The sequence below is a fragment of the Leuciscus leuciscus genome, assembly GCF_965113295.1.
Source record: "Leuciscus leuciscus genome assembly, chromosome: 23".
Taxonomy (NCBI): domain Eukaryota; kingdom Metazoa; phylum Chordata; class Actinopteri; order Cypriniformes; family Leuciscidae; genus Leuciscus; species Leuciscus leuciscus.
This window is the reverse complement of record NC_138747.1, coordinates 32,587,004-32,611,217: the sequence shown is the minus strand read 5'-3', so window position 1 is coordinate 32,611,217 and position 24,214 is coordinate 32,587,004. Positions and strand designations below refer to the sequence as shown.

Sequence of the window (24,214 nt, the reverse complement as noted above, 5' to 3'; positions counted from 1 at the left end):
TTTCTCCTCAGCGTAGAGGTTAAGAGCTTCATCTATCACTGTTTTACATGTTCGTAGAGTTAGTTTCTGGAGTAAATATATAGGCTATAATCTGTGTGTTTACACTGCTTTTTTAATAATGGCGTGTGCTGGTGTTTCGCGTGCGTTCGGCCAATCAGAGAACACTAACGTCACTGTAGTTCCTATAGCGCTGGTTTAGACCGACTCTGAAGTAGGAGTAAATTAGTTAATCTAAAAGGAGTTCCTAGAACTAAAATCGTACTTCCGCCAATAGTTCTAGGAACTATGAAAAGGTTCCTCCGGTGCGAAAGCCCCTTGTAAAAGGATTATTCAGTTTGAACATAATTTTCAATCATATTTTGCTTCAGGTTGTGATTTACAGCTAAGAGTGTCGATTGATTTCAAGGCACTTTAGCATATGATTGACTGGTTTGAGCTAGAATTTAATATAATACGTGTCCAGAGGAAAACCTAATTTCACTACAGATATGAAAGTACTTGATTAAAACTCACGTCTCCAGGGGCGACCACATCATTACAGAAGTAGCAGCCAAGGCGGTGTCCGGGTATGTTGGAGAACAGAGACGCTCCTGAGAATTAATACAAGTCATGCTTATAGCAGAATCACAAGCAAACACCTCAGAATCTCAGAATACAGCATCCCTATACAAGATGACTAATGAAATTCTATGAATCTTGATCAGTGAATGCTGTGAACCAATCCTGCGAATGAATAGATTTGAACATGTGATCATGTGTATCATTTTGCACTTATTAGTGTACGAACATCTCCAAAAGCAAAATAAATGTTTTAATTTTTCTGGGAGATTGAAGTCAGTTTGAATTCTCAGTTCTGCATTTTAATTATATTTTATTTAGTAATGCACGATATATCGGCAACCATATCGGTATCGGTCGATATATGTTCATTTTTAATGTTATCGTTATCGGCCCAATAAGAAAATTTGGCAGATATATCAAAGCCGATAAATAATGTATTATCTCCTCCAGCTGAGACGCTTCAGATGCGCACTGTTCAACATGATGATTATGAACTGCTTGAAATATGATTGGAATCACTTCAATAAAGGAAAATACAGTAAAATACAATCATATCGGCTACATAAAATTATATTAAGAACATCATTATAAATGTGTGTTTGGGATTTTAAGGGTGAGACTTTTGTTTTTGTAATCAGGCTCTCAAAAATGATATAGAAATTTGGATTTAGATTTATCAGCCAATATATCGGTTATCGGCTTTCAAATATAAAGAATTATCGGTTATCGGTATCGGCCGATAAATATGTAAAAATCATATTGGCGCATCCCTAATTTTATTTATAGAAGAAATGCTCATTTTCAATCCACATTGCAGGATTGGATCTGTTTGCAGGCCTTCAGAGCAAGACTGACTCAATCAAAGAAGAGTGCTTTACTATGACAGTTGTAATAAAACACTTTGGTTACACTTTATTTTGAGGTGTCTCTGTTGCAGTATAATTATACTTTTAAGGACTGAGTAATATTATTTAACAACACATACAACAGGGTTTGGTTGAGAGTTAGTTGCATGTAATTATGCATAATTTACTGTTATTACTATGGTAAGTACATGTAACATATGTAACATGGTCACTGTAAAATAAAGTGTGTCCAACGCTTTTTACCAGTAGTGTCTAAACATTAAAATGTAACTAAAAATAACAATCTAATAAGTTTAGATGCATTTTTAATAGGGATGCACCGATATGAAAATTTTGTCCGATACGATAACCGATAATTCTTTATATTTAAAAGCCGATAACCGATATATTGGCCGATAAATCTAAATCCAAATTTTTATATCATTTTTGAGAGCCTGATTAGAAAAACAAAAGTCTCACCATTAAAATCCACGTCCCAAACACACAATTATAATGATGTTCTTATTATAATATTATGTAGCCGATATGACAGACTTGTGCTGCACTTTACTGTATTTTCCTTTTTTTAAGTGATTCCAATCATATTTCAAGCAGTTCATAATCATCATGTTGAACAGTGCGCATCTGAAGCGTCTCAGCTGGAGGAGATAATACATTATTTATCAGCTTTAATATATCGGCCAAATTTTCTTATCGAGCCGATAACTATAACATAAAAAATAAGCATATATCAACCGATACCGATATGGTGGCCGATATATCGTGCATCCCTACTTTTTAACATTTATAACACAAGCCTTTATAAAACACATATCAGCATGTTTCATTTATTATCTCTGGAAATACAGCTCTCGCATTAACAAACATACTCAACATTTTGCAGATTTCTTTTGAGTAGGTATTACATAGTCATGTAGACTCTATACTAGAGCTGCACGATTAATCGTTAAAAGATCGCGATCTCGATTCAACCCCCACACGATCTTAATCCTGCATTTCTACGATTCTGCCAATGATATTCAACGAGATAACGCGCTAGGGGTGGAACGGATGATAGGGATCGCACTAGATTCGGTTCGGCACTCATGTGATTCGCGGATTAAATGCTAAATTTAACCATCATAGAGTGAAAGTTCATAATTTGGACGTGTATTGACTTGCCAATTTACACATTCAAACAATTTTAATGGCGGAAGAAGAGCCGAAAACCGGGACTCGCGCGTTATATGTGCGCACAGCCACACACACTCGAAGCGCAGTGAAAGAGAGGTGCGTTTCAGACAGCGCTCGAATATGCTGAATTGATTCCTCTTTCGCGTTTCCTTGCCCTTGAACGGACACATAAACACAAAATTGTCAACATACCGGTCTAAATGACCATCTCGACAAGCTTTCTCTCGTTTATGTCATATGTGAACAGCTGAGAAAGAAACGGCTATTTGTCCGGTTTTTTCCGGTCCGTGCAGTCGGTCTTAAAGTGACAGCACACATGTATACTGATTTCTGTGTCAAATAAAACAATAAAATACAGCTTTAACAAAGATTAAACTATATTCAATTTATACAGTGACAAATGGTGTTATTTTACATTTAGGCTTAATTATTAATTTATGTACCTGAATATACTGTTAGACTTTGTAAACTTTGTTATTTAGTATTCATGGTATGTAATTTGTGTATTTGTTCTTATTTTATTACTGACTGTTCACTTGTTTTAAATAATGTGTGAACTTTATCAGTTAGGCTAGTAGTTTTTAATGTAGTAGCTATCGAAAAACTTCAACTGAGCTTTAAGTAATAAATGAAAAGCAAAGTTATTATAAACTTATCTCAATAAACTACAGTATGAGATGGTTAAAAACAAAACTGCTCAATCACAAAGTACCAGCGGCCAGTCGAAACAAACGTCTATAAAAGCAACGCTATTCAACGCAACACCATACCCAAAAATGTTGATAGTGTTTCTTGCTAAGAATCTTTAATAGGTCTAGCCTGGCGTAATACCTTTGAATGTTGTCAATGTTTAATTGTCATTTTTTATTTATTTAAATATTACATTCTTTTTGTTTACTGCATTTATTTAAATTTGACTGAAGCAAGCGTTTTATGTCTTATTTTGTTTCTATCTTGTTTGGTAACCTAATGTTCAGGATTTTTAGATCTTTAAAATAATAAAGCTTTTCAGAATCGTGAGAGAATCGTGATCTTGATTCCAAGCAAAAAAATCGCGATTCTCATTTTAGCCAGAATCGAGCAGCTCTAACTCTATACAATGTGATAAATGCACCTAATTAGTTGCCTGCAGTACCTAATTGAACCGAACTATTAATAAAAATGGCTGTAAAATGAATATGTTAATGTTATAAAAAAAACATGGAAAAAGCAAGTAATCATGACCCAAAGGTAATTAGGGATGTTGGATATGATCATGCCAATTCAGGTTGAAGTAGCATCTTCATGATTTTTCATGAGTCACACCTGCAGAAAACACGCTTCACACACACTCACTGACATCAGCTACACACACTGATTCACAGATGTGCTCCTGCGCTGGAGATTGACGGAGTGAGGTCTTGGTAACTTGACACAGTCTTAAAAACACGGCTCTCATGCAGCGAGACACAGAAACACAATAAGACGCAACACGAGGGCCAGATTCTGTTCTGAAACTACATGATATTCTCAGGTTTTTAATGAGCACATGCATCTCTGTCTTAAGTTAACGATGATGACTTTTGACATTTTGAATTTGAGGTTTCCTGCAGACCAGGGTTATTATCGTTTATAGCCCTAATATAGCCCTATTCGGACGGTAATTGCTTCTCATGTGGACGTCTGTAACAATGAATTAGCATGGCACCTCAGTGCTAAAACTCATGCATTCGGATGGAGATTTATTGACGGTGGAGCGAGTTTTGTGATCTTATGACCCCGCGAACTCGCTGCTCACGTGATCAGTCACATGATCGTCTGCTGTAAATAAAATGTCATATGCTTGGAATAAAATGAACAAATTCGTATTTAATGTAATAATAGGAATAATGTTCTATTTATTATTTAATTATTTAATTCTCATTTTGCAAAATAGGAAGCTAGACGCGCGTATGCTATATTCAAAATGGTTCTTATATTCTTGCATTTTATCTCAAAAGGATGTAATTAAAAAAATATTTACATTAGCAGAAACAAGTTAATGCAGCCTATTATATACATGAGGTAATAATAAAGCTTCATGGTTTGTATTTTTAATGTTGTGCATAAAGGCCTACATATTTAAAAATTCTCTCATATATATCGCTGTCACAATAACGGCCCATTTCAAATGTTTACGTGCTTTTCTTCTTTTTGTTCGCTGAGGTGGAGCGCTGATGAAATATTGTTCTTGTAAATACTTTCCAGCATTTCAGTAATAAAAGTGTACATCTTTAAAAAGCATTCAGATTACAGTGAAGTGCAACAGTTATCGTTCGTACGGTGATCGGCAGTGGTCAAAAAGGATTTAAAAAGTGAATTTTTAAATGATCTTCTGTTCTTGTAAACTCAGAGATGTGGATTCAGGCAACATTAAATCACCACACGATCTTGCAGTTTAACATAAAACAGTAGGTGATTCGGCCGGGGATTTTTACGCAGGTGGTGGGAGAAAAACCCTGACATTCTGGATTTAGACAGCAATAAATTATGAAAATACTTTTACGACCCCATGAGAAACAATTAGCGTCCGAATAGGGCTTAAGACTAACAAAAAACATTTCTGTGAATTGAAATAAAGCTGTATAAATATTAGTTAAAAAAATTAAAGTCCCCCTGTGGTGAAGATCCAGCTTGTAATGTTGTTTATGTGTCTATGTGGTGTTATTAATATGCTTTAAGAAAAACCATGTGTAAATTCATAAGTCGACAGCATTGCTGAGTATTTCCTCCTTAAAACTGCAGTGAACCAAAGACAGTCTCAAACACACGCTTTGAAATCGCTGGTGTTTCTGACATCACAAACTACCTTGTAACCAATCAGATCAACGTGTGATCGTCAACCAGTGGATCTCTGAGCTGTGTGAGTGAGTGGAGGCGGGGCTCATTTGCATATTCATAGAACCACGCATACTAAATGAGGGTATATTTGAGGCAATAGCCAACAATACATTGTACGGGTCAAAATGATCAATTTTTCTTTTATGCCAAAAATCATGAGGATATTAAGTAAATATCATGTTCCATGAAGATATTTTGTAAATTTCCTACCGTAAATATATAAAACATGTATTTCTGTGAGTTAATGCAACACAATCGCCAACATAAATGCACAACTTTAAAGGAGATTTTCTCAATGTTTAGATTTTCAAGTTGTACAGTTTCAAGTTGTCGAGTTTCAATAGTTGTATCTCGGCCAAATATTGTCCAATCCTAACAAACCATACATCAATGGAAAGCTTATTTATTCAGCTTTCCGATGATGTAACGCACCTGGAGTCACAGTGGATGCTGGCGTTGAGGGACACGAGGAGCTGGAGGAAGCAGACATGGGGCTCGACTCCTCAGACTGAGGCTCTTTGGGTTTCTTTAGGCCGTGTCTCATCACCACAAACGTGTCGAATCCCAGAGCAGCGTTAACTATCAACTGCAGAGACACACACATATTAAAAAAGCTTTTAAGCAAATAAGCAAAACAATTTTTGGAATTTTTGCAAAAAAAACAAAACTCTGTTTAAATTGATCTTTACTTTGGATTTGCTCTCAGACTTTTGGAGCTAGCACCTGTATAAATATTTTTCCTAATAACAGAAAACTATTAATAGAATTAAATTACTTTTTTGCCTACACTACTGTTCAAAAGTGTGAGGTTTGTAAGGTTTTATAATGTTTAGAAAGAAGTCTCTCATCAAGACTGCATTATTTGATCAAAATGTGAATATATAGTGAAGTGTAAATTATTCCTGTGATCAAAGCTGAATTTTCAGCATCATTACTCCAGTCTTCAGTGTCACATGATCCTTCACAAATCATTCTAATATGATGATTTGATGCTCAAGAAACATTTATGATTATTATCAGTGTTGAAAACAGTTTCATATTTTTTGTGGAAACCTATTTTTCTGAATTCTTTGATGAATAGAATGTTCAAAAGAACAACCTTAGTTTGAAAAAGAATCTTTAGAACATCATACATGTCTTAACTGTCACTGTTGAACAATTTAATGTGTCCTTGCTGAATAAAAGTATTAATTTCTTTCAAAAGAAAATTACTGACGCAAAACTTCTCGAAGGATAGTGTTTATATTGTCATTTTCCACTCCATCATTCTTATCTAGGTGAGTGACATCATACTCATTAGATGGTCAATAGATTTCAAATCAAGAGAAATCTCTATTGCATGACAGGTTCATTTTTTCATTACGGAAAATTACATCTGTATCGTCAGAATGGTTATATTTTTTGCACTGAATCATATGCATGCATCGACCAGTATGCATTCAGATATATGCATGCAAACCTAAACTCAAAGTCACAACTCCTTTATAATTAACATAAGCGTTGCATTGCAAATGTAGAAGGTTATTTGCATCCTATTTGAGGTTAAATGTTCTTAAATCAGATATAATGGCAAACCCTGTGTAACACTTACCAACAACTGTGGCAATAACATGCCATATAAAAAGGCAGGCAGGCATTGCAGGAGAAAATAAACAAATAAATAAATAAAAGATAAAAGACTGGAGAGGGGAAGCTACCTTTCTCTGGCTCGCAGCGATGACTGTGGGAAGCCATCGGCTCTCACGAGTGTCCATCAACAGAAAGACCACGTCGTGCTCAGAGATAAGCTTCTCCAGCTGGTCCACATCATGCCGAGCTTGAGCCGTCGTCAGCTCGGAGAAGTTCACGGGATGTCCTGGCATCGGGATGCTCATGTTGTGGCCCTCTGCGTTCTGAACGGGACCAATAATATAGTAGTCAACATTTGAAGTGGATCAAAACCTCAATAACACTTTCCCATAATGTTCATTAGTGAACTACATTAGTTAGCATGAAATAATGATGAACGGCACTTATACAGCATTTAATAATCTTTGTTAATGTTAATTTCAACATTTACTAATACTTTATTCAAATCTTGTAAACATTAGTTAATGCACTGTGAACTAACATAAACAATGAACAGCTTTATTTGTATTAACTAACGTTAATAAAGATGAACAAATACAGTAACAAACGTATTGCTCATTGCTAGTTCATGTTAGTTAATATATTAACTAATGTTAACTAATGAACCTTACTGTAAAGCGTTACCAAAACCTTTCATCAAAGTTGAATTTTGAACAATACCCATTCTTGTCTTAGGACAACTTTAATCAGCTTTTTTGATCCACTTCAAATGTTGACTACTGTATATTCATGACTCATGACATGCAAAATGCTTAGTCAATAAAAAGCTAAAACATCACATGCAATGCATTAAGTAAAAAAGATTTTGAAAACCAAATCCTGCAAGAGATTTTTTCCACCCACTATCAATAAAACTAATAGCGAGAGAAATTTTTGCTGCATCCGTTCTGAAGTATCTACTGAGCAAATGTTCAAGCTGTTTATAGATTTCTGCAGTTCAGAAGGTTAGAAAATAAACATAATCATCCGCAAAGCTCTGAAAGTATATCCCATGCTTCCTGATTACATTACCTAAACCATAGACAATGTAAACAGCAGAGGTCCTAAAACAGAGCCCTGTGGGACTCCACAAAAACACACATTTTCTTCAAAACAAACCAACAAAAAACTATAGATAAACTTGGACAGTTATTCGTGTTGTAATAACCAGCTTTGACAGTCAGTGAATGGGAATAATATCCTGCATTGTATCAAAGTCTACACTGAAATCATGCAAATCTATACATGTTGTGTTTATCGATAATAGGCACACAAAAGTCAGTCTCTGATCGCTCACATTTCGAAAACAAGTGCTGTTTCTGTACCGTAGTAAGAATGAAAAAGTGAGTTTCTTGTGTAGATTATCATCAAACAGATTCATTTAATTTGGCAAAGAAAGCCTAATTTATATATACACTCACCTAAAGGATTATTAGGAACACCTGTTCAATTTCTCATTAATGCAATTATCTAGTCAACCAATCACATGGCAGTTGCTTCAATGCATTTAGGGGTGTGGTCCTGGTCAAGACAATCTCCTGAACTCCAAACTGAATGTCAGAATGGGAAAGAAAGATGATTTAAGCAATTTTGAGCGTGGCATGGTTGTTGGTGCCAGACGGGTCGGTCTGAGTATTTCACAATCTGCTCAGTTACTGGGATTTTCACGCACAACCATTTCTAGGGTTTACAAAGAATGGTGTGAAAAGGGAAAAACATCCAGTATGCGGCAGTCCTGTGGGCGAAAATGCCTTGTTGATGCTAGAGGTCAGAGGAGAATGGGCCGACTGATTCAAGCTGATAGAAGAGCAACTTTGACTGAAATAACCACTCGTTACAACCGAGGTATGCAGCAAAGCATTTGTGAAGCCACAACACACACTACCTTGAGGCGGATGGGCTACAACAGCAGAAGACCCCACCGGGTACCACTCATCTCCACTACAAATAGGAAAAAGAGGCTACAATTTGCACGAGCTCACCAAAATTGGACAGTTGAAGACTGGAAAAATGTTGCCTGGTCTGATGAGTCTCGATTTCTGTTGAGACATTCAGATGGTAGAGTCAGAATTTGGCGTAAACAGAATGAGAACATGGATCCATCATGCCTTGTTACCACTGTGCAGGCTGGTGGTGGTGGTGTAATGGTGTGGGGGATGTTTTCTTGGCACACTTTAGGCCCCTTAGTGCCAATTGGGCATCGTTTAAATGCCACAGCCTACCTGAGCATTGTTTCTGACCATGTCCATCCCTTTATGACCACCATGTACCCATCCTCTGATGGCTACTTCCAGCAAGATAATGCATCATGTCACAAAGCTCGAATCATTTCAAATTGGTTTCTTGAACATGACAATGAGTTACTGAGTTACTGAGTTAATGAGTTACACTGTACTAAAATGGCCCCCACAGTCACCAGATCTCAACCCAATAGAGCATCTTTGGGATGTGGTGGAACGGGAGCTTCGTTCCCTGGATGTGCATCCCACAAATCTCCATCAACTGCAAGATGCTATCCTATCAATATGGGCCAACATTTCTAAAGAATGCTTTCAGCACCTTGTTGAATCAATGCCACGTAGAATTAAGGCAGTTCTGAAGGTGAAAGGGGGTCAAACACAGTATTAGTATGGTGTTCCTAATAATCCTTTAGGTGAGTGTATATATATATATATATATATATATATATATATATATAGGCAAAGAAAGCCAATAAAAAAAAATAAAAATAAAAAAAAATATATATATATATATATATATATATATATATATATATATATATATATATATATATATGGAGCTTATAATATGACAAAACGATTTGAATTTGAATTGTGTAAATTTGAATTATTTGCAAGTGAAATCTAACAAAATTGAATTTTAGGTGGTAGTTTAAATAGTTCTGAATTTGATTTTTTTTAAACGAATATTGAACATTTGAAATTTAACAAACTGAAATGTTTTTATGGCTGAATTTTATAGACATGTATTTTCCAACAGCTAGTTTTTTTTGTTCTGAATTCGTATACTGCAAATATTCAGTTTAAAAAAATACAGATTCAAGTTTTCAAGATGAAGAAATTCGGAACTTCAAATTCAGTTTTCAAAAATTCAAGTTCAAAAATTCAAGTTCAAAAATTCAAGTTAAAAAATTCAAGTTCAAAAATTCAGATCTTACAGAAAGTAGGTCACAGGTCATCCACAGGGAAGAGTAAAGGATCTCAGATAAGTCGAACAGAGCATTTTGGCTGCACTGCAGTAGTTTTCTGCCAAACGCGGTGGTGGTTCAAGAGAATCCGTGTATCTTTCGTTCAGTCGTTTTTTTATTTAATATTAAGAGTAGAAAAATGAGAAAACAGCTTGAGTATTAGATTTCTAATATTCTAGTAATAATAGTCCGCTGTTGCACGGAGCTTACAAAAATTGTGTATTGCAACTATAGGCTATATTTCATTTCCTCATCAAACAACTAGACTAACGAATGGCTCGGCACAACAGAAGAGCCCAGAAAGGGCTTTTTCTCTGAATAGACCAGCAGTTGGTCTGAATTTGCTATAGCCTATTTTCCGGACTGTATAGGCCAAGTCACGTTTTATGAAACACGCTGTGATTTATTCCAAAGTGACTCTGGCATATATAATGCATTTAACATTAAATAATATAAATGTTGACTTTCAAAAGTAGGTGCGCCAAGAAGGCTATTCTCTGTATTTTGGTTCATTTTTGGTGAGCGCCAGAAAGATCTAAAGAGACCGAGACGTGCTAAAGCAGCGCATCATGTTGTTTTATTTATTTTTCAATGGCATTATATTTTGTAGTCATTTTGAATGTACACAAATTGACTATAAATAACAGAGTATTAAGTTATTTCCCAGCAGTGGAACAAATCCAAGTGATGGCGCTCGCGCATCGCGCTCTCACACAACATAGCCTATCAGACCTGGCGTTGCTTCATATCGCAAACTGCTCATTATCAAAATGAAACACAGTCAACCAAACATATAAAAAGGTATTCTGCCTAATTTAATTGGTCTGTTGTACAATATAAAAGGCAAGCTGTGCCGCACACAGTAGCCTACAGTCCAAACATTTCCCTTGAAGACGCTGATTTAGCCTATAGCCTAGGCTACGTGTATTTTGGGACTCGACTGAAGTATGACGCCTTTTTATTTGTATTATAATATAATATATTAAAATACATCATCTTCTGAGTTTTATGATGTAGCTAGGCCTTTTGTGTTTTATTTAAATTAAAATGTATTGTAATTTACATCTCAAAAGGATGCGCTTTGTGCATTCTCTGACATTACATTTATTTATTCCATTAATATTGAGTATCAATTGATGTTAAACAAAACTGTGTTATTTTCTATGGCAACTAAACTTCCAAAATAAATAATAATAAAAAAGAATAAAAAAAAAAAAAAGCTCCGCAGCTTTTCCACACAGATTTTGAGAATTGGCCAGCTAAAAAAATAGGCCAAGGAAGTAGACTAACGGCTAGTGTCCGGGAGATGCGTTCATATTTATGAAATAAACATAACTGATTTTGTCTACACCTAAATACATTTCCAAGGAACCCCTAATTATAACAGTGATTAAGCCCAAATGTGGGTGGGGGTAATGAACACAATATGTTTTTTTTGTTTGTTTTTTTGTTTGTTTTTTGCCCAAATGGTCTCCACCAAGAAAAAACAACAAGAATGAAAAATAAGTAGCCATGTATAGGCCTAATAAAATAATATAGGCTACATAGCCTATAAAAGAGGCTATATTGTGCCCTTTATTACAAACAACATTTAGCCTATTTTAAACGCCAAGCCTAAACAAATTTATTTAAATCGAAACGGTCGCGCATCTCTCATTCAGTCAAAAGTTTTCATATTTGCAATGTAACACGTGGATGCTAACTATTAATATAAAGAAGGCGTCATACTTCAGTCGAATCCCAAAATACACGTATAGGCTAAATCAGCGTCTTCACAGCAAGGGAAATGTTTGGAGTAGGACTGTGTGCGGCACAGCTTGCCCTTTATATTGTACAACAGACCAATTAAATTAGGCAGAATAACTTTTTATATGTTTGGTTGACTGTGTTTCATTTTGATAATGAACAGTCTGCGATATGAAGTAACGTCAGGTCTGAAAGTATGTTGTGTGAGAGCGCGATGCGCGAGCGCCATCACTTGGATTTGTTCCAGTGCTGGGAAATAACTATACAGATAATATGACATAATTCGAAACAGTAAAATGTATATTTTTATTTGTATACATTCAAAATGACTACAAAATATAATGCCATTGAAAAATAAATAAAACAACATGATGCGCTGCTTTAGCACGTCTCGGTCTCTTTAGATCTTTCTGGCGCTCACCAAAAATGAACCAAAATACAGAGAATAGCCTTCTTGGCGCGCCTACTTTTGAAAGTCAACATTTATATTATTTAATGTTAAATGCATTATATATGCCAGAGTCACTTTGGAATAAATCACAGCGTGTTTCATAAAACGTGACTTAGCCTATAGCCTACAGTCCGGAAAATAGGCTATAGCAAATTCAGACCAACTGCTGGTCTATTCAGAGAAAAAGCCCTTTCTGGGCTCTTCTGTTGTGCCGAGCCATTCGTTAGTCTAGTTGTTTGATGAGGAAATGAAATATAGCCTATAGTTGCAATACACAATTTTTGTAAGCTCCGTGCAACAGCGGACTATTATTACTAGAATATTAGAAATCTAATACTCAAGCTGTTTTCTCATTTTTCTACTCATAATATTAAATAAAAAAACGACTGAACGAAAGATACACGGATTCTCTTGAACCACCACCGCGTTTGGCAGAAAACTACTGCAGTGCAGCCAAAATGCTCTGTTCGACTTATCTGAGATCCTTTACTCTTCCCTGTGGATGACCTGTGACCTACTTTCTGTAAGATCTGAATTTTTGAACTTGAATTTTTGAACTTGAATTTTTTAACTTGAATTTTTGAACTTGAATTTTTGAAAACTGAATTTGAAGTTCCGAATTTCTTCATCTTGAAAACTTGAATCTGTATTTTTTTAAACTGAATATTTGCAGTATACGAATTCAGAACAAAAAAAACTAGCTGTTGGAAAATACATGTCTATAAAATTCAGCCATAAAAACATTTCAGTTTGTTAAATTTCAAATGTTCAATATTCGTTTAAAAAAAATCAAATTCAGAACTATTTAAACTACCACCTAAAATTCAATTTTGTTAGATTTCACTTGCAAATAATTCAAATTTACACAATTCAAATTCAAATCGTTTTGTCATATTATAAGCTCCATATATATATATATATATATATATATATATATATATATATATTATATATAAATTCTTAATTATATTGTAAAATATTGACAATTTAAAATAACTGTTTTCTATGTGAATATATGGTAAAGTGTAATTTATTCCTGTGATCAAAGCTGAATTTTCAGCATCATTACTCCAGTCTTCAGTGTCACATGATCCTTCACAAATCATTCTATTATGATGATTTGATGCGCAAGAAACATTTATGATTATTACCAATGTTGAAAACATATTTCATATTGTTCATATGTTTCATATTTTTTGTGGAAACCATCATACATTTTATTAAAAAAAATTACATTAAAAATCGTACCGATCCCAAACTTTTGAACGGCATAAAACTCTAACTTTATAGACCTTATGTAGCTCCGCCCCTTTTCAGCGCTGCGCTCGTTGTCTTTTGACTTTTGGCTCGTTTTAAAATCTTCCCGGTCGACTGACATTTGTTAAGACATCAGCTTTAAACATCACAGTCCTCATGATAACTTTCGTTAAAGGGATAGTTCACTTTGAAATTCATTTTTGGTATGTTTTAGCTTACCTCAAGGGCATCCAAGATGTAGGTGTCTTTGTTTCCGCAGTAGTTTCATTTTTTATATTTTTAGGTCAAACCGTTCTTGTCTGTCAGTCATATAATGCAGGTCTATGGTCACTTGTCTCAAACAGCATGCACAGAGTCCAAATTAAAACAATTCCCCGTCGTCCAAATTAAACAATTCCCCATCGTAAGTACACATTGATGGCCTAAGACACGAAACGAAACGACATCTAGTGTATATATCTATGCACCAGTCTGCGTACACGTCAGATCAGATCACTTCGACATGGCTGTGTATAAGATGTAAAAACGATATAAATACTGTTCGTTTTCTGACACAAACCGCTCGTTTCGTGTCTTAGGCCATCAATGTGTACTTACGATGGGGAATTGTTTAATTTGGACGACGGGGAATTGTTTTAATTTGGACTCTGTGCATGCTCTTTGAGGTGGTGACCATAGACCTGCATTATATGACTGACAGACAAGAACGGTTTGACCTAAAAATATCAAAATTGAAACTACTGCGGAAAAAAAGACACCTACATCTTGGATGCCCTTGAGGTAAGCTAAAACATACCAACATTTAATTTCAAAGTGAACTATCCCTTTAACTTTACATTAAGTAAATCCACTTCAAAAGCGAATTACTCCTGGACAGCAGCGCCATAGAAATACACAGAGCGACCACAAAAACGGAAGTTCCAAGACAATATTCTAAAGATGGCGGCGCCCTCGTTTCTCTGGCGCATAAGGTCTATAAGGTTTGTTTTTAAGAGTTTAAGGGATGTAATAAGAGTTTGTGAGTGAACTCTTGAGTTACTGCCTTCTCACATCTACAGCTTTAATGCAATCAGTAAATCAAAAGGATTTTTTTCATACATTATCAGAATCTGAATTCAAACTGGTAATAGTGAGAGTAAGACTTTAATATTAAAGGAGAAATGGAAAAAGAAAAATCAAGACGTGTTTTGCTACTGTAAATCTAACAAAATGATCATAAAGCTCTCAGACAAGAATCAAATCTAAGAAAGAACAGCAAATCCAGCATCAGATCAGCATGTCAACACTTCAGTTGTGAGATGAGCAGAGAGAGAGAGAGAGAGAGAGAGAGAGAGAGACGTAATTACTGTGTGTGTATCCGGTTGGTTTAATTGGGCCGACACACACAGGGGTTCTGTGAAGGTGAATGTGTGGCGTAATTAGCAGATCGATACAGGATGAGAAGATGAATTAATGATGAGCACAGAGTAAACACACACGGATGATTTCATCACGGAGGACGGACAGGCAGCAGCCGAGACACACACACACACACACACACGCACACAAGAGAAGAGCAGAGATTATTAAACCAGGTGTACTGAAACACTCACTCACTCACTCACTCAATTCCCTCACTCACTCACTCACTCACTCACTCACTCACTCACTCACTCACTCACACACACACTCACTCACTCACTCACTCACTCACACACTCACTCACTCACTCACTCACACTCACTCACCCCCTCACTCACACTCACTCACTCACTCACTCACTCACTCACTCACTCACTCACTCACTCACTCACTCAATTCCCTCACTCACTCACTCACTCACTCACTCACTCACTCACTCACTCACTCACACACTCACACACTCACTCACTCACTCACTCACACACTCACTCACTCACTCACTCACACACTTCACTCAATTACTCACTCACTCACTCACTCAATTCCCTCTCATTCACACACTCACTCACTCACTCACTCAATTCCCTCACTCACACACTCACTCACTCACTCACTCAATTCCCTCACTCTCTCACACACTCAATTCCCTCACTCACACACTCACTCACTCACTCACTCAATTCCCTCACTCTCTCACACACTCAATTCCCTCACTCACTTCACTCACTCACTCACTCACTCACACACTTCACTCAATTACTCACTCACTCACTCACTCACACACACACTCACTCACTCACTTCCCTCCCTCACTCACTCACACTCACTCACTAAATTCCCTCACTCACACACACTCTCACACACTCTCACACACCCTTAGGCTGCTTTACACTTCTGCGTCAGACCTACGCCGGAGCCTCTACGCTGTACACGTGCTTCACACAGCCTATGACGTAGCTACGGTGGGGGTTCGACGCAGAAGTATAAATTGGGAATTACACACAATCACAAACATAGAAAAGCAAAGATTGTTTAGCCAGTTGTACTGAAACATGCCTTAATAAGGGCACAGCCATTCACACACACACACACACACACACAGGTGTACTGAAACATGCCTTAATAAGGGCCCGTCCGTTCACACACACACACTCATGCTCTTACACACACACACGATAGAAAAGCAATTAAGGGCCCGTCCGTTCACACACAAACACACGCTCTCACACACACACACACACACAAGCACACAGCTCAACTGATCAGATGGTGCGTGTCTTACATAAGGATATCACTCCCGCTCTTGTTTTAGCACCTCCGTTCTTTGCACTCGGGAAAATTAACATTTGGAGCAAATGCAGAAACTGGCAGGAAAGAGACTTTTATAACGAGCCCTTCTGAGGTGCGATCAGATCATAACTTGACCAACACGAGTGTGTGTGTGATGGAGACTTTGGCATCCATTTCATCCGTTTGACAGAAACTAAAGCTACAGTGACGATACAGTGATCCTTCAAACCTGATGTAGAAATTAAGGTGAAGACATTTAATCAATGAAATCAGTAAAGGTAAAAACTATGCATTTCATAATATAGCCATTAGCCATTTAATAATTTAGCCACTATACAGCCATTGTACAGGATTAGGCCACTATTAATTCCAGAAAAATCATTAATTTCTATGAAAAACCACAACCACAGATTTTCCTTCTACTCTCACACTTATATAAATCTGGTGTGACATTTATTTAATCTTGTCAATCACAGCTACAAGATCTCTATACTATTATGTATGAAATTTGTAATCCTCATTTGATGTTTTGAAATCGCTGGTGTTTCTGACGTCACAAACTACCTTGTAACCAATCAGATCAACGTGTGATCGTCAACCAGTGGATCTCTGAGCTGAGTGAGTGAGTGAGTGGAGGCGGGGCTCATTTGCATATTCGTAGAACCGTGCAATCATCTTCATGTTTGGAGCATTAGTCAACAAATTCTTGATAAACTCTTCATGTTTGCAGGAGGTGCAGCTTTAATTGAGTGGAATGCTAATTAATAAAAACAACACTCAAGTGATTTCACATGCATTTAGTTTCAGACATGATTAAAAGTGATGATGTCGGAGTTGTTTTCCAAAAGACTCATTAATGCAGATTTGCAGAGCAGTAACAAACATCACAGGTTGCCAATGATCAGCCAATCACAGCGTGCGGAACCACATCCTGTCACATGACTTTTGCTGATATCATCTGCAGCTGTTCACCTTCACATACACACACTTGTTTTTGCATTTACAAAATCGTGTATTTCCCGTTCAGCCTATATATCACTTTAATACATTTCAAAATGCTGGCTGTCCTATGCATTGCAAAGAGGCCGTATTATGCCCTTTTACAGTCTTGATGTTGTTTTCAGGCTCTACTAGAACAGGTTTTCCTGCTTGAATGTTGATTATTTTCCTCATATTCTCCATTGTTGCGGCTCCTCTCTTCCCAGTCTGTCAATAACGCTCTGTTTAGTTCCGGTCTCTATGAAGCCCCTCCTTCTGAAAAGCACACTGTGCTCTGATTGGTCGGCTGAAGCAGTGTGTTGTGATTGGTTGAGCAATTCGAGTGTGTTTGCGAAAAGTCCCGCCCCTTACCATAACCGCCAGTTTCAACACACTACTAACTAGCTCAACCAGGCCCCGCCCCTTTATTCTGCGTATGCCTTTGGTGGGAATTGTAGTGATCTCAAAATCAACTAAAAATGTATTCGTCAAAATAACATATCAGGACAAAGTGGCACCTTCAGGTCTCTCTCTTGAATCCAACACTGAAGTGACAAACTGCAGTTCATCGACTGGCCACTAGAGGCCGGCTGCAGAAGAGACTCAATCCCATAGACCCGCATGTTAAAATGCCCAACTTTACAGCAGAAAAAAACATGTTTACAGCCTAGTGCAAAAAGTGGTTTTGGTCTATATTGGTAATTGTGCCCTTCATGACGACTGTGAGGGGGTGAATTTGTTTATAACTCATCCGTTTAAATTATATTAAGCCTTAAAGTTGTGCATAATTAAGGGCGTGGCCACTTGAGTGACAGGTGGATTGCCACTGATGTCACTACTAGCCGTTTATCTGCTGTGTGTTAGCGTCACGTCACCTCAGCTAATCCGCCTCGCTGCACATGTTCGTTTATCCGGGAGTGACACGCGGCCAAGATGGCGACGGCCGGCTCCGCCCACTTTAGGCTTCAAAAATGCTCTTCAGAAACACTACGAGTGATGTCACGGACACTACGAACATATTTCTTCACAGTCTATGATCAGGACATGCTTTTAATCTAGTCTGGCCAACTTTCTTCTTGGTTGCGAATGGCCAAACTTGGATTTTGGAATGAAATTAGTTGCAGCTGCCCGGAATGATGAATCATGGGAAGTGAAGCGGATGTGATAGCAGAGAGGATTCACAGGCCTTGTGGATGTAAACACCTGCCAACAGCGTTCCCACACAGAGTCATGAATATGAAGCCCGGCTAATGTCTGAGTCACATGAGTCTGATGCGACCGCTTAACATAAAACACAAGGACAACATGTACCCAAACTGATTTTGTTGCTTAGCAATGGGAACATATCTGAGAAAAAGCCTCGATATGTATGAAGAAATGGATGAGATGGCCAGTAATTAGGGATTCGGGATGGTCAACTAGTTATAAATTACAGGGGTGGGAATTACCAGCAGTATTATTGTGATTTTAAACATTTTGTGATATGTTAAAGGGGTGGTATAATGCCCTTTTCACAAGATATAAAATAAGTCTCTGATGTCCCCAGAGTGTGTGTGTGAGGTTTCAGCTCAAAATACCCCACAGATATTTTTATACAGCATGTTAAAATTGTCACTTTTTGAGGGTGAGCAAAAACACACCGTTTTGTGTCTGTTCCTTTAAATGCAAATGATCTGCTGCTTCCGGCACAGGGGGCGGAGCTTCAAGAGCTTGCACTGAAAATTGTAAAAACTTTTAGCATAGCTGCCAACTTTCGAGTTTTGCTTGGAGTGCTTGGATATAATGCGTTTTTTTATTATAATAACAACTTTATTTAATGATATAAGTAAAAATATAATAAATATGTAATATAGTACACATATTTAGCAAAATACTCTCTATAGCTCTTTTTTCTAGCCAACTAACATGCTATAACCTATGTTATGGTCATCAAATGGCTTTCCTGAGGTAAATGTTAGGTGACATAATTGTTCTCCAGCTGGTTTATTGACGCCTTTGTTTGATTGATTGGTCGATATTATGTATGAGGAATATACATTTCGGTAAGTTGTACTGTATCTCTCAACAGTGTTCATTCGTGTTTATTTACTATTAGCCAGTAGAGATGATCGGTTCACGTGCCGCTAGGGATCTGTCGCGTCACATTTACAAGCGCCAAAACGGTATTTATTGTTTGAATTTCGTAATAAAAGTGACAGAATCTGAGAGCTGATTTTTTTTAATATCATAAGTAACTTAACCTGCTCTGTCTAGTCTGTCGGTCTCCGTGTCCTCTTTGCTTCGCGATTTTTCTGTGCGTGAGAAAATGGATGTGTGGCGTGAGAGCGTGTGAAAAGTGTCAATTGTGTGAGTCTCACGGTGAATGCGTGACAGTTGGCAGCTATGCTTTTAGTCTTTTATGTTCAAACCGGAGTCAGACAATGATGGAGAGAAGAAGAAGTGACAACATGTAGAAGCAACAGGACATTTCTGAAGGGTTAGTTGATGAATTTATGAAGCTTATGTGTAGTTATCTTCGAGTCATTGATTAGCATATTCTGTCTTGATAATCTATAAATTGCATTCCCGGGGTTTATGTAAATTTTAGGGTTGGTGATGTCATTAACCCTGGAGGAATGTGGTGTAGTCTCTACCAGCCGTTTGTTGTAGTCCTTAAAAAGTGATTTCTTTAAAAGCAAATCTCTCCCGTTGTAACTTTGCAGATGTTGTTTATGCTCAGACAGCAACATTACACACCAAGTCAAATCATAATCAACCACCCCTTTAAGCATTGCAATAACATATATTGTGATTTATTACCTTTTTTTAAACTGCAAACGTCCCCATATGAAAACTTTGTCCACATATGTTTTTATCTAATATGATAAAGTTCTCAGTCAGTCCATTTCACATTTCCATCTCCTTCTTCCCTTTCTTGTTCAATATTTTCTTCCTCGTATCGTAGACATATTTTAATAACAATTGAGTGCATCAGCGTCAAGTATTTTTTCCATTCATTTCTCCCATAGGTATTTCAAAAAAGTTTTCAAACCAAGCCAACCAGCTGCAAGGTCATAACATTTGATTTAAAGCAACAAAAAAATGTATTTAATAATCGAACAAAAACACAAAAGGTACAAGAACTACAATCCCATGAAGCATTGCGAACAAGGAACAAGAAATATACAACTACTCATTTAAAAATGTTGATTATGTATACAAACAATATGGTTTAAGTTAATTGTAAAATATGCATATATTTACACATATTTAAGTATTTTGTGAGTGTAGAGAGACCAACTCGATTACGTCATTCGCAGGGAGTGGGCGGAGCTAAAGAGATATTTTGCCGCGTTTTGCATGTTTCGACTCTGATTGGTGGATTTTTTTTTACAGAATCATGGGTAATGTAATTTTTCACCACAAATTCCACTGTTAAACACGATAAAGTTGAAATAATGCAGGCTGACGGCTTCAACAGAAGCAAATACCATTGATTAACAACCTCGTAGCTCAAAGTATGACTGACTTTAAGCGTTTGTAAGGTATCATTAAAAAAATCTATTTCCCTATGGAGAAAATGAAAGGAGCCTTCCGGAGCCAACTGTTGTTCTCTAGTCGGTCCTCATCGTCTGATTGTCAGGTTTATGTTCTGCTTTGGTTTAGTTTCATGTGTTTAGTTCCTGTTTGCCTTGATTGATCTAGTGGGTTCTCATCTGTTACCATAGCAACCTATTGTGTCCACCTGTCCCTTGTTAACTCACTAATTTGGTTGCTGTGTGTATATGCTGTGTTCACGCCATGTGGTAATTACCGTAATTGCGTGATGACAACATGTGACGTTCTACACAGAGATGTTCACGTCCTCGGACTGGGAATTATGTGTTTCTATGGCAAGTAGGAGCTGTCACAAAATTCCCAGTTTACAAGTTGTAATTACGAGCTCTATGAGGACATGATGTTTACAAGATGAAAATGAAACATTTACAAATGTACGTGTGGTTTGCAATCTTCTGCATTTCTACAGATTATTCTCAAGCGATTTCCAGTAAGTTTTGTTTATTTAAATAAAGACTATTTCTGTTTGATATTCCTCCTTTGTGTGAGTTGCGTCCACACCTGACACTGATGTGCTCAGTGATGCATGAGGCAGATAAATAGAGGCCACGTTTCATATGAGCATGGGTTATATTGAACACCGTGCGATTAAATGCTACGAGACTCCTCAAATATAATAAACATTTCCGTCATTTGTCATCAGTCATTTGTACTGGTCAAATACATTGTTTGGCTTTTCATTTCATTAATCTGCAGACCAGCAAAACACGGTTCACTAATATTAAAATGCATAATTCAGTGTTCATTGCTCTGGATAATTGCATGTTGAAATTGAGTCCCTCCTGATTAATCCAGGGGTCTCAAACTACTGACCCGCAGCATAGGTTCATTCAGCCTGACAGGTGTGAATAGTTTATTCAGGCGTCATTAGTCCAATAACAACACAGAGGGAATGATGGGACACTTACCTGTGCCAATAACTGTGCATTGTTTAAATTGATGATTGTATAACATTTACATTTGTATTAGTAACTGTTCAATGGTTCAGGTTTCATGTTCAAACTGTTCAGGTTTTTTTGCAGGGTTAAACAAAAAAGAAAAACATTCTCCCACAATTCTGATTTGACTAATAGACAAAATAACGTAATTTACTAGCAGTTCTGACAATTAATTGCTGCAGTCTATTTTACATAAAAAAATAAAAAAATCTGTGTGAATGAATGATTTAGTGATTCTGGGTTAGGGATTCATACATTTTGGGGCATCTCGCCCGGGGGGGCGGGGTTACGTCCTGCGTCACATCTCTCATGCGGGTTCTCGTCGACCAGGGTCAGCGCGCACCATAGCGCACACAGGCAGGCACAGAACTAGCTAGCGAACCTAGGTCTTAAATCTAATAAGTTATGCTTTTTACAACACGTTTTTTGATGGAAAAGTGATGTTTAATTTCCATAGTCTTAGTTTCGCTCAGTTTATTAAATACATCCAACCTGAAATGTCTCTTACAAACTATGAAGGGACAATGAATCAATACACTGACATGGCAATGCTAGACAGATAGCCTACTTTGTTTGCACAGTCCTACCGTGATTTTGTCACTCTTCTCTCCACTCCTAGACCTACGTCTGGTGACAGCGGGGAAACTTTTACCTCGATAAAGTTAGGCCTACTTATTGTATTGCAGAAAAGAAAAGTAAACTTCCAGTAAACTCCAGTTAACCAGTTCATGTTTCTTCTTTAGGTGATTCAAGCAGTAACGACTAATTAGACTCAATACTGCTATTACAGGTGGAATTATGAAATAGAAACAGGCCTTAATGCAAGATTTTAATCATGTCAATACACAATAAATAGAACATTTAATTAATCAATTAATCAATAAGTCAGGACAGCCCATTCATGCAGGTAGTGAAATAGTTAAATCAAATACAAATACACAGTAAAAAAAAAAGGTTGTTACCTTATCAAGTCAATTAAAAAATATATTTCATGGTGTGCATGGTGTGTTAATTGTTTGTGTATGGTGTGTATGTGGGTTTTTTTTTTTTGTAATGCAATGTTTTCAACATAGGGAAATATATACAGCATTTCTAAAACAATCAACAGACATACACACAAGAGTTGCTTTGTAAATAGGTGTTTCTTTTTCTTTTCTTTTTTTGTTTCTTTCTTTTTTTGTGTGTGTTTATTTTGTATGATTACTTCACACATGTATTTGTACTCTGCTGACTAATGCTGATCCATGTGTTGTTGGTAAGGGATTGGGGGTGGGGGTGGGGGGGGGGGTTAAGGGGAAATTTGACAAATGCTGTATATATTTCCCTATGTTGAAAACATTGCATTACAAAAAAAAAAAAACCACATACACACCATACACAAACAATTAACACACCATGCACACCATGAAATATATTTTTTAATTGACTTGATAAGGTAACAACCTTTTTTTTTTACTGTGTATTTGTATTTGATTTAACTATTTCACTACCTGCATGAATGGGCTGTCCTGACTTATTGATTAATTTATTAATTAAATGTTCTATTTATTGTGTATTGACATGATTAAAATCTTGCATTAAGGCCTGTTTCTATTTCATAATTCCACCTGTAATAGCAGTATTGAGTCTAATTAGTCGTTACTGCTTGAATCACCTAAAGAAGAAACATGAACTGGTTAACTGGAGTTTACTGGAAGTTTACTTTTCTTTTCTGCAATACAATAAGTAGGCCTAACTTTATCGAGGTAAAAGTTTCCCCGCTGTCACCAGACGTAGGTCTAGGAGTGGAGAGAAGAGTGACAAAATCACGGTAGGACTGTGCAAACAAAGTAGGCTATCTGTCTAGCATTGCCATGTCAGTGTATTGATTCATTGTCCCTTCATAGTTTGTAAGAGACATTTCAGGTTGGATGTATTTAATAAACTGAGCGAAGCCTATTCATCTGTTAATATGAAACGCGACTTGGCCATTGTAATTAAGGCTACAGCACATCTTGTACAACTTAAACCCTTGGTAGCTAGGTAACGATAAACAAACTGAAAGACCGCAATTCCTGATTTCGCTTTCGTTCACTAAACAAAGACTATGGAAATTAAACATCACTTTTCCATCAAAAAACGTGTTGTAAAAAGCATAACTTATTAGATTTAAGACCTAGGTTCACTAGCTAGTTCTGTGCCTGCCTGTGTGCGATATGGTGCGCGCTGACCCTGGTCGACGAGAACCCGCATGAGAGATGTGACGCAGGACGTAACCCCGCCCCCCCGGGCGAGATGCCCC

The 24,214-nt window shown here is 37.0% G+C and overlaps 1 protein-coding gene across 7 annotated transcripts in view; it reads right to left on the bottom strand.

Annotated features, from left to right (window-relative positions):
- Positions 1-24,214, bottom strand: part of atg7 (ATG7 autophagy related 7 homolog) — a 114,573-nt gene that overhangs the window by 63,140 nt on the left and 27,219 nt on the right. For all 7 annotated transcript variants that reach the window (XM_082156422.1, XM_082156423.1, XM_082156424.1 and 4 more), the window contains exons 13-15: positions 7,157-7,351; positions 5,892-6,045; positions 514-590 (exon numbers count right to left, since the gene is read on the bottom strand). In XM_082156422.1, coding sequence (XP_082012548.1) covers positions 514-590; positions 5,892-6,045; positions 7,157-7,351 — 426 coding nt within the window. The remainder of the gene's footprint in view (positions 1-513; positions 591-5,891; positions 6,046-7,156; positions 7,352-24,214) is intronic.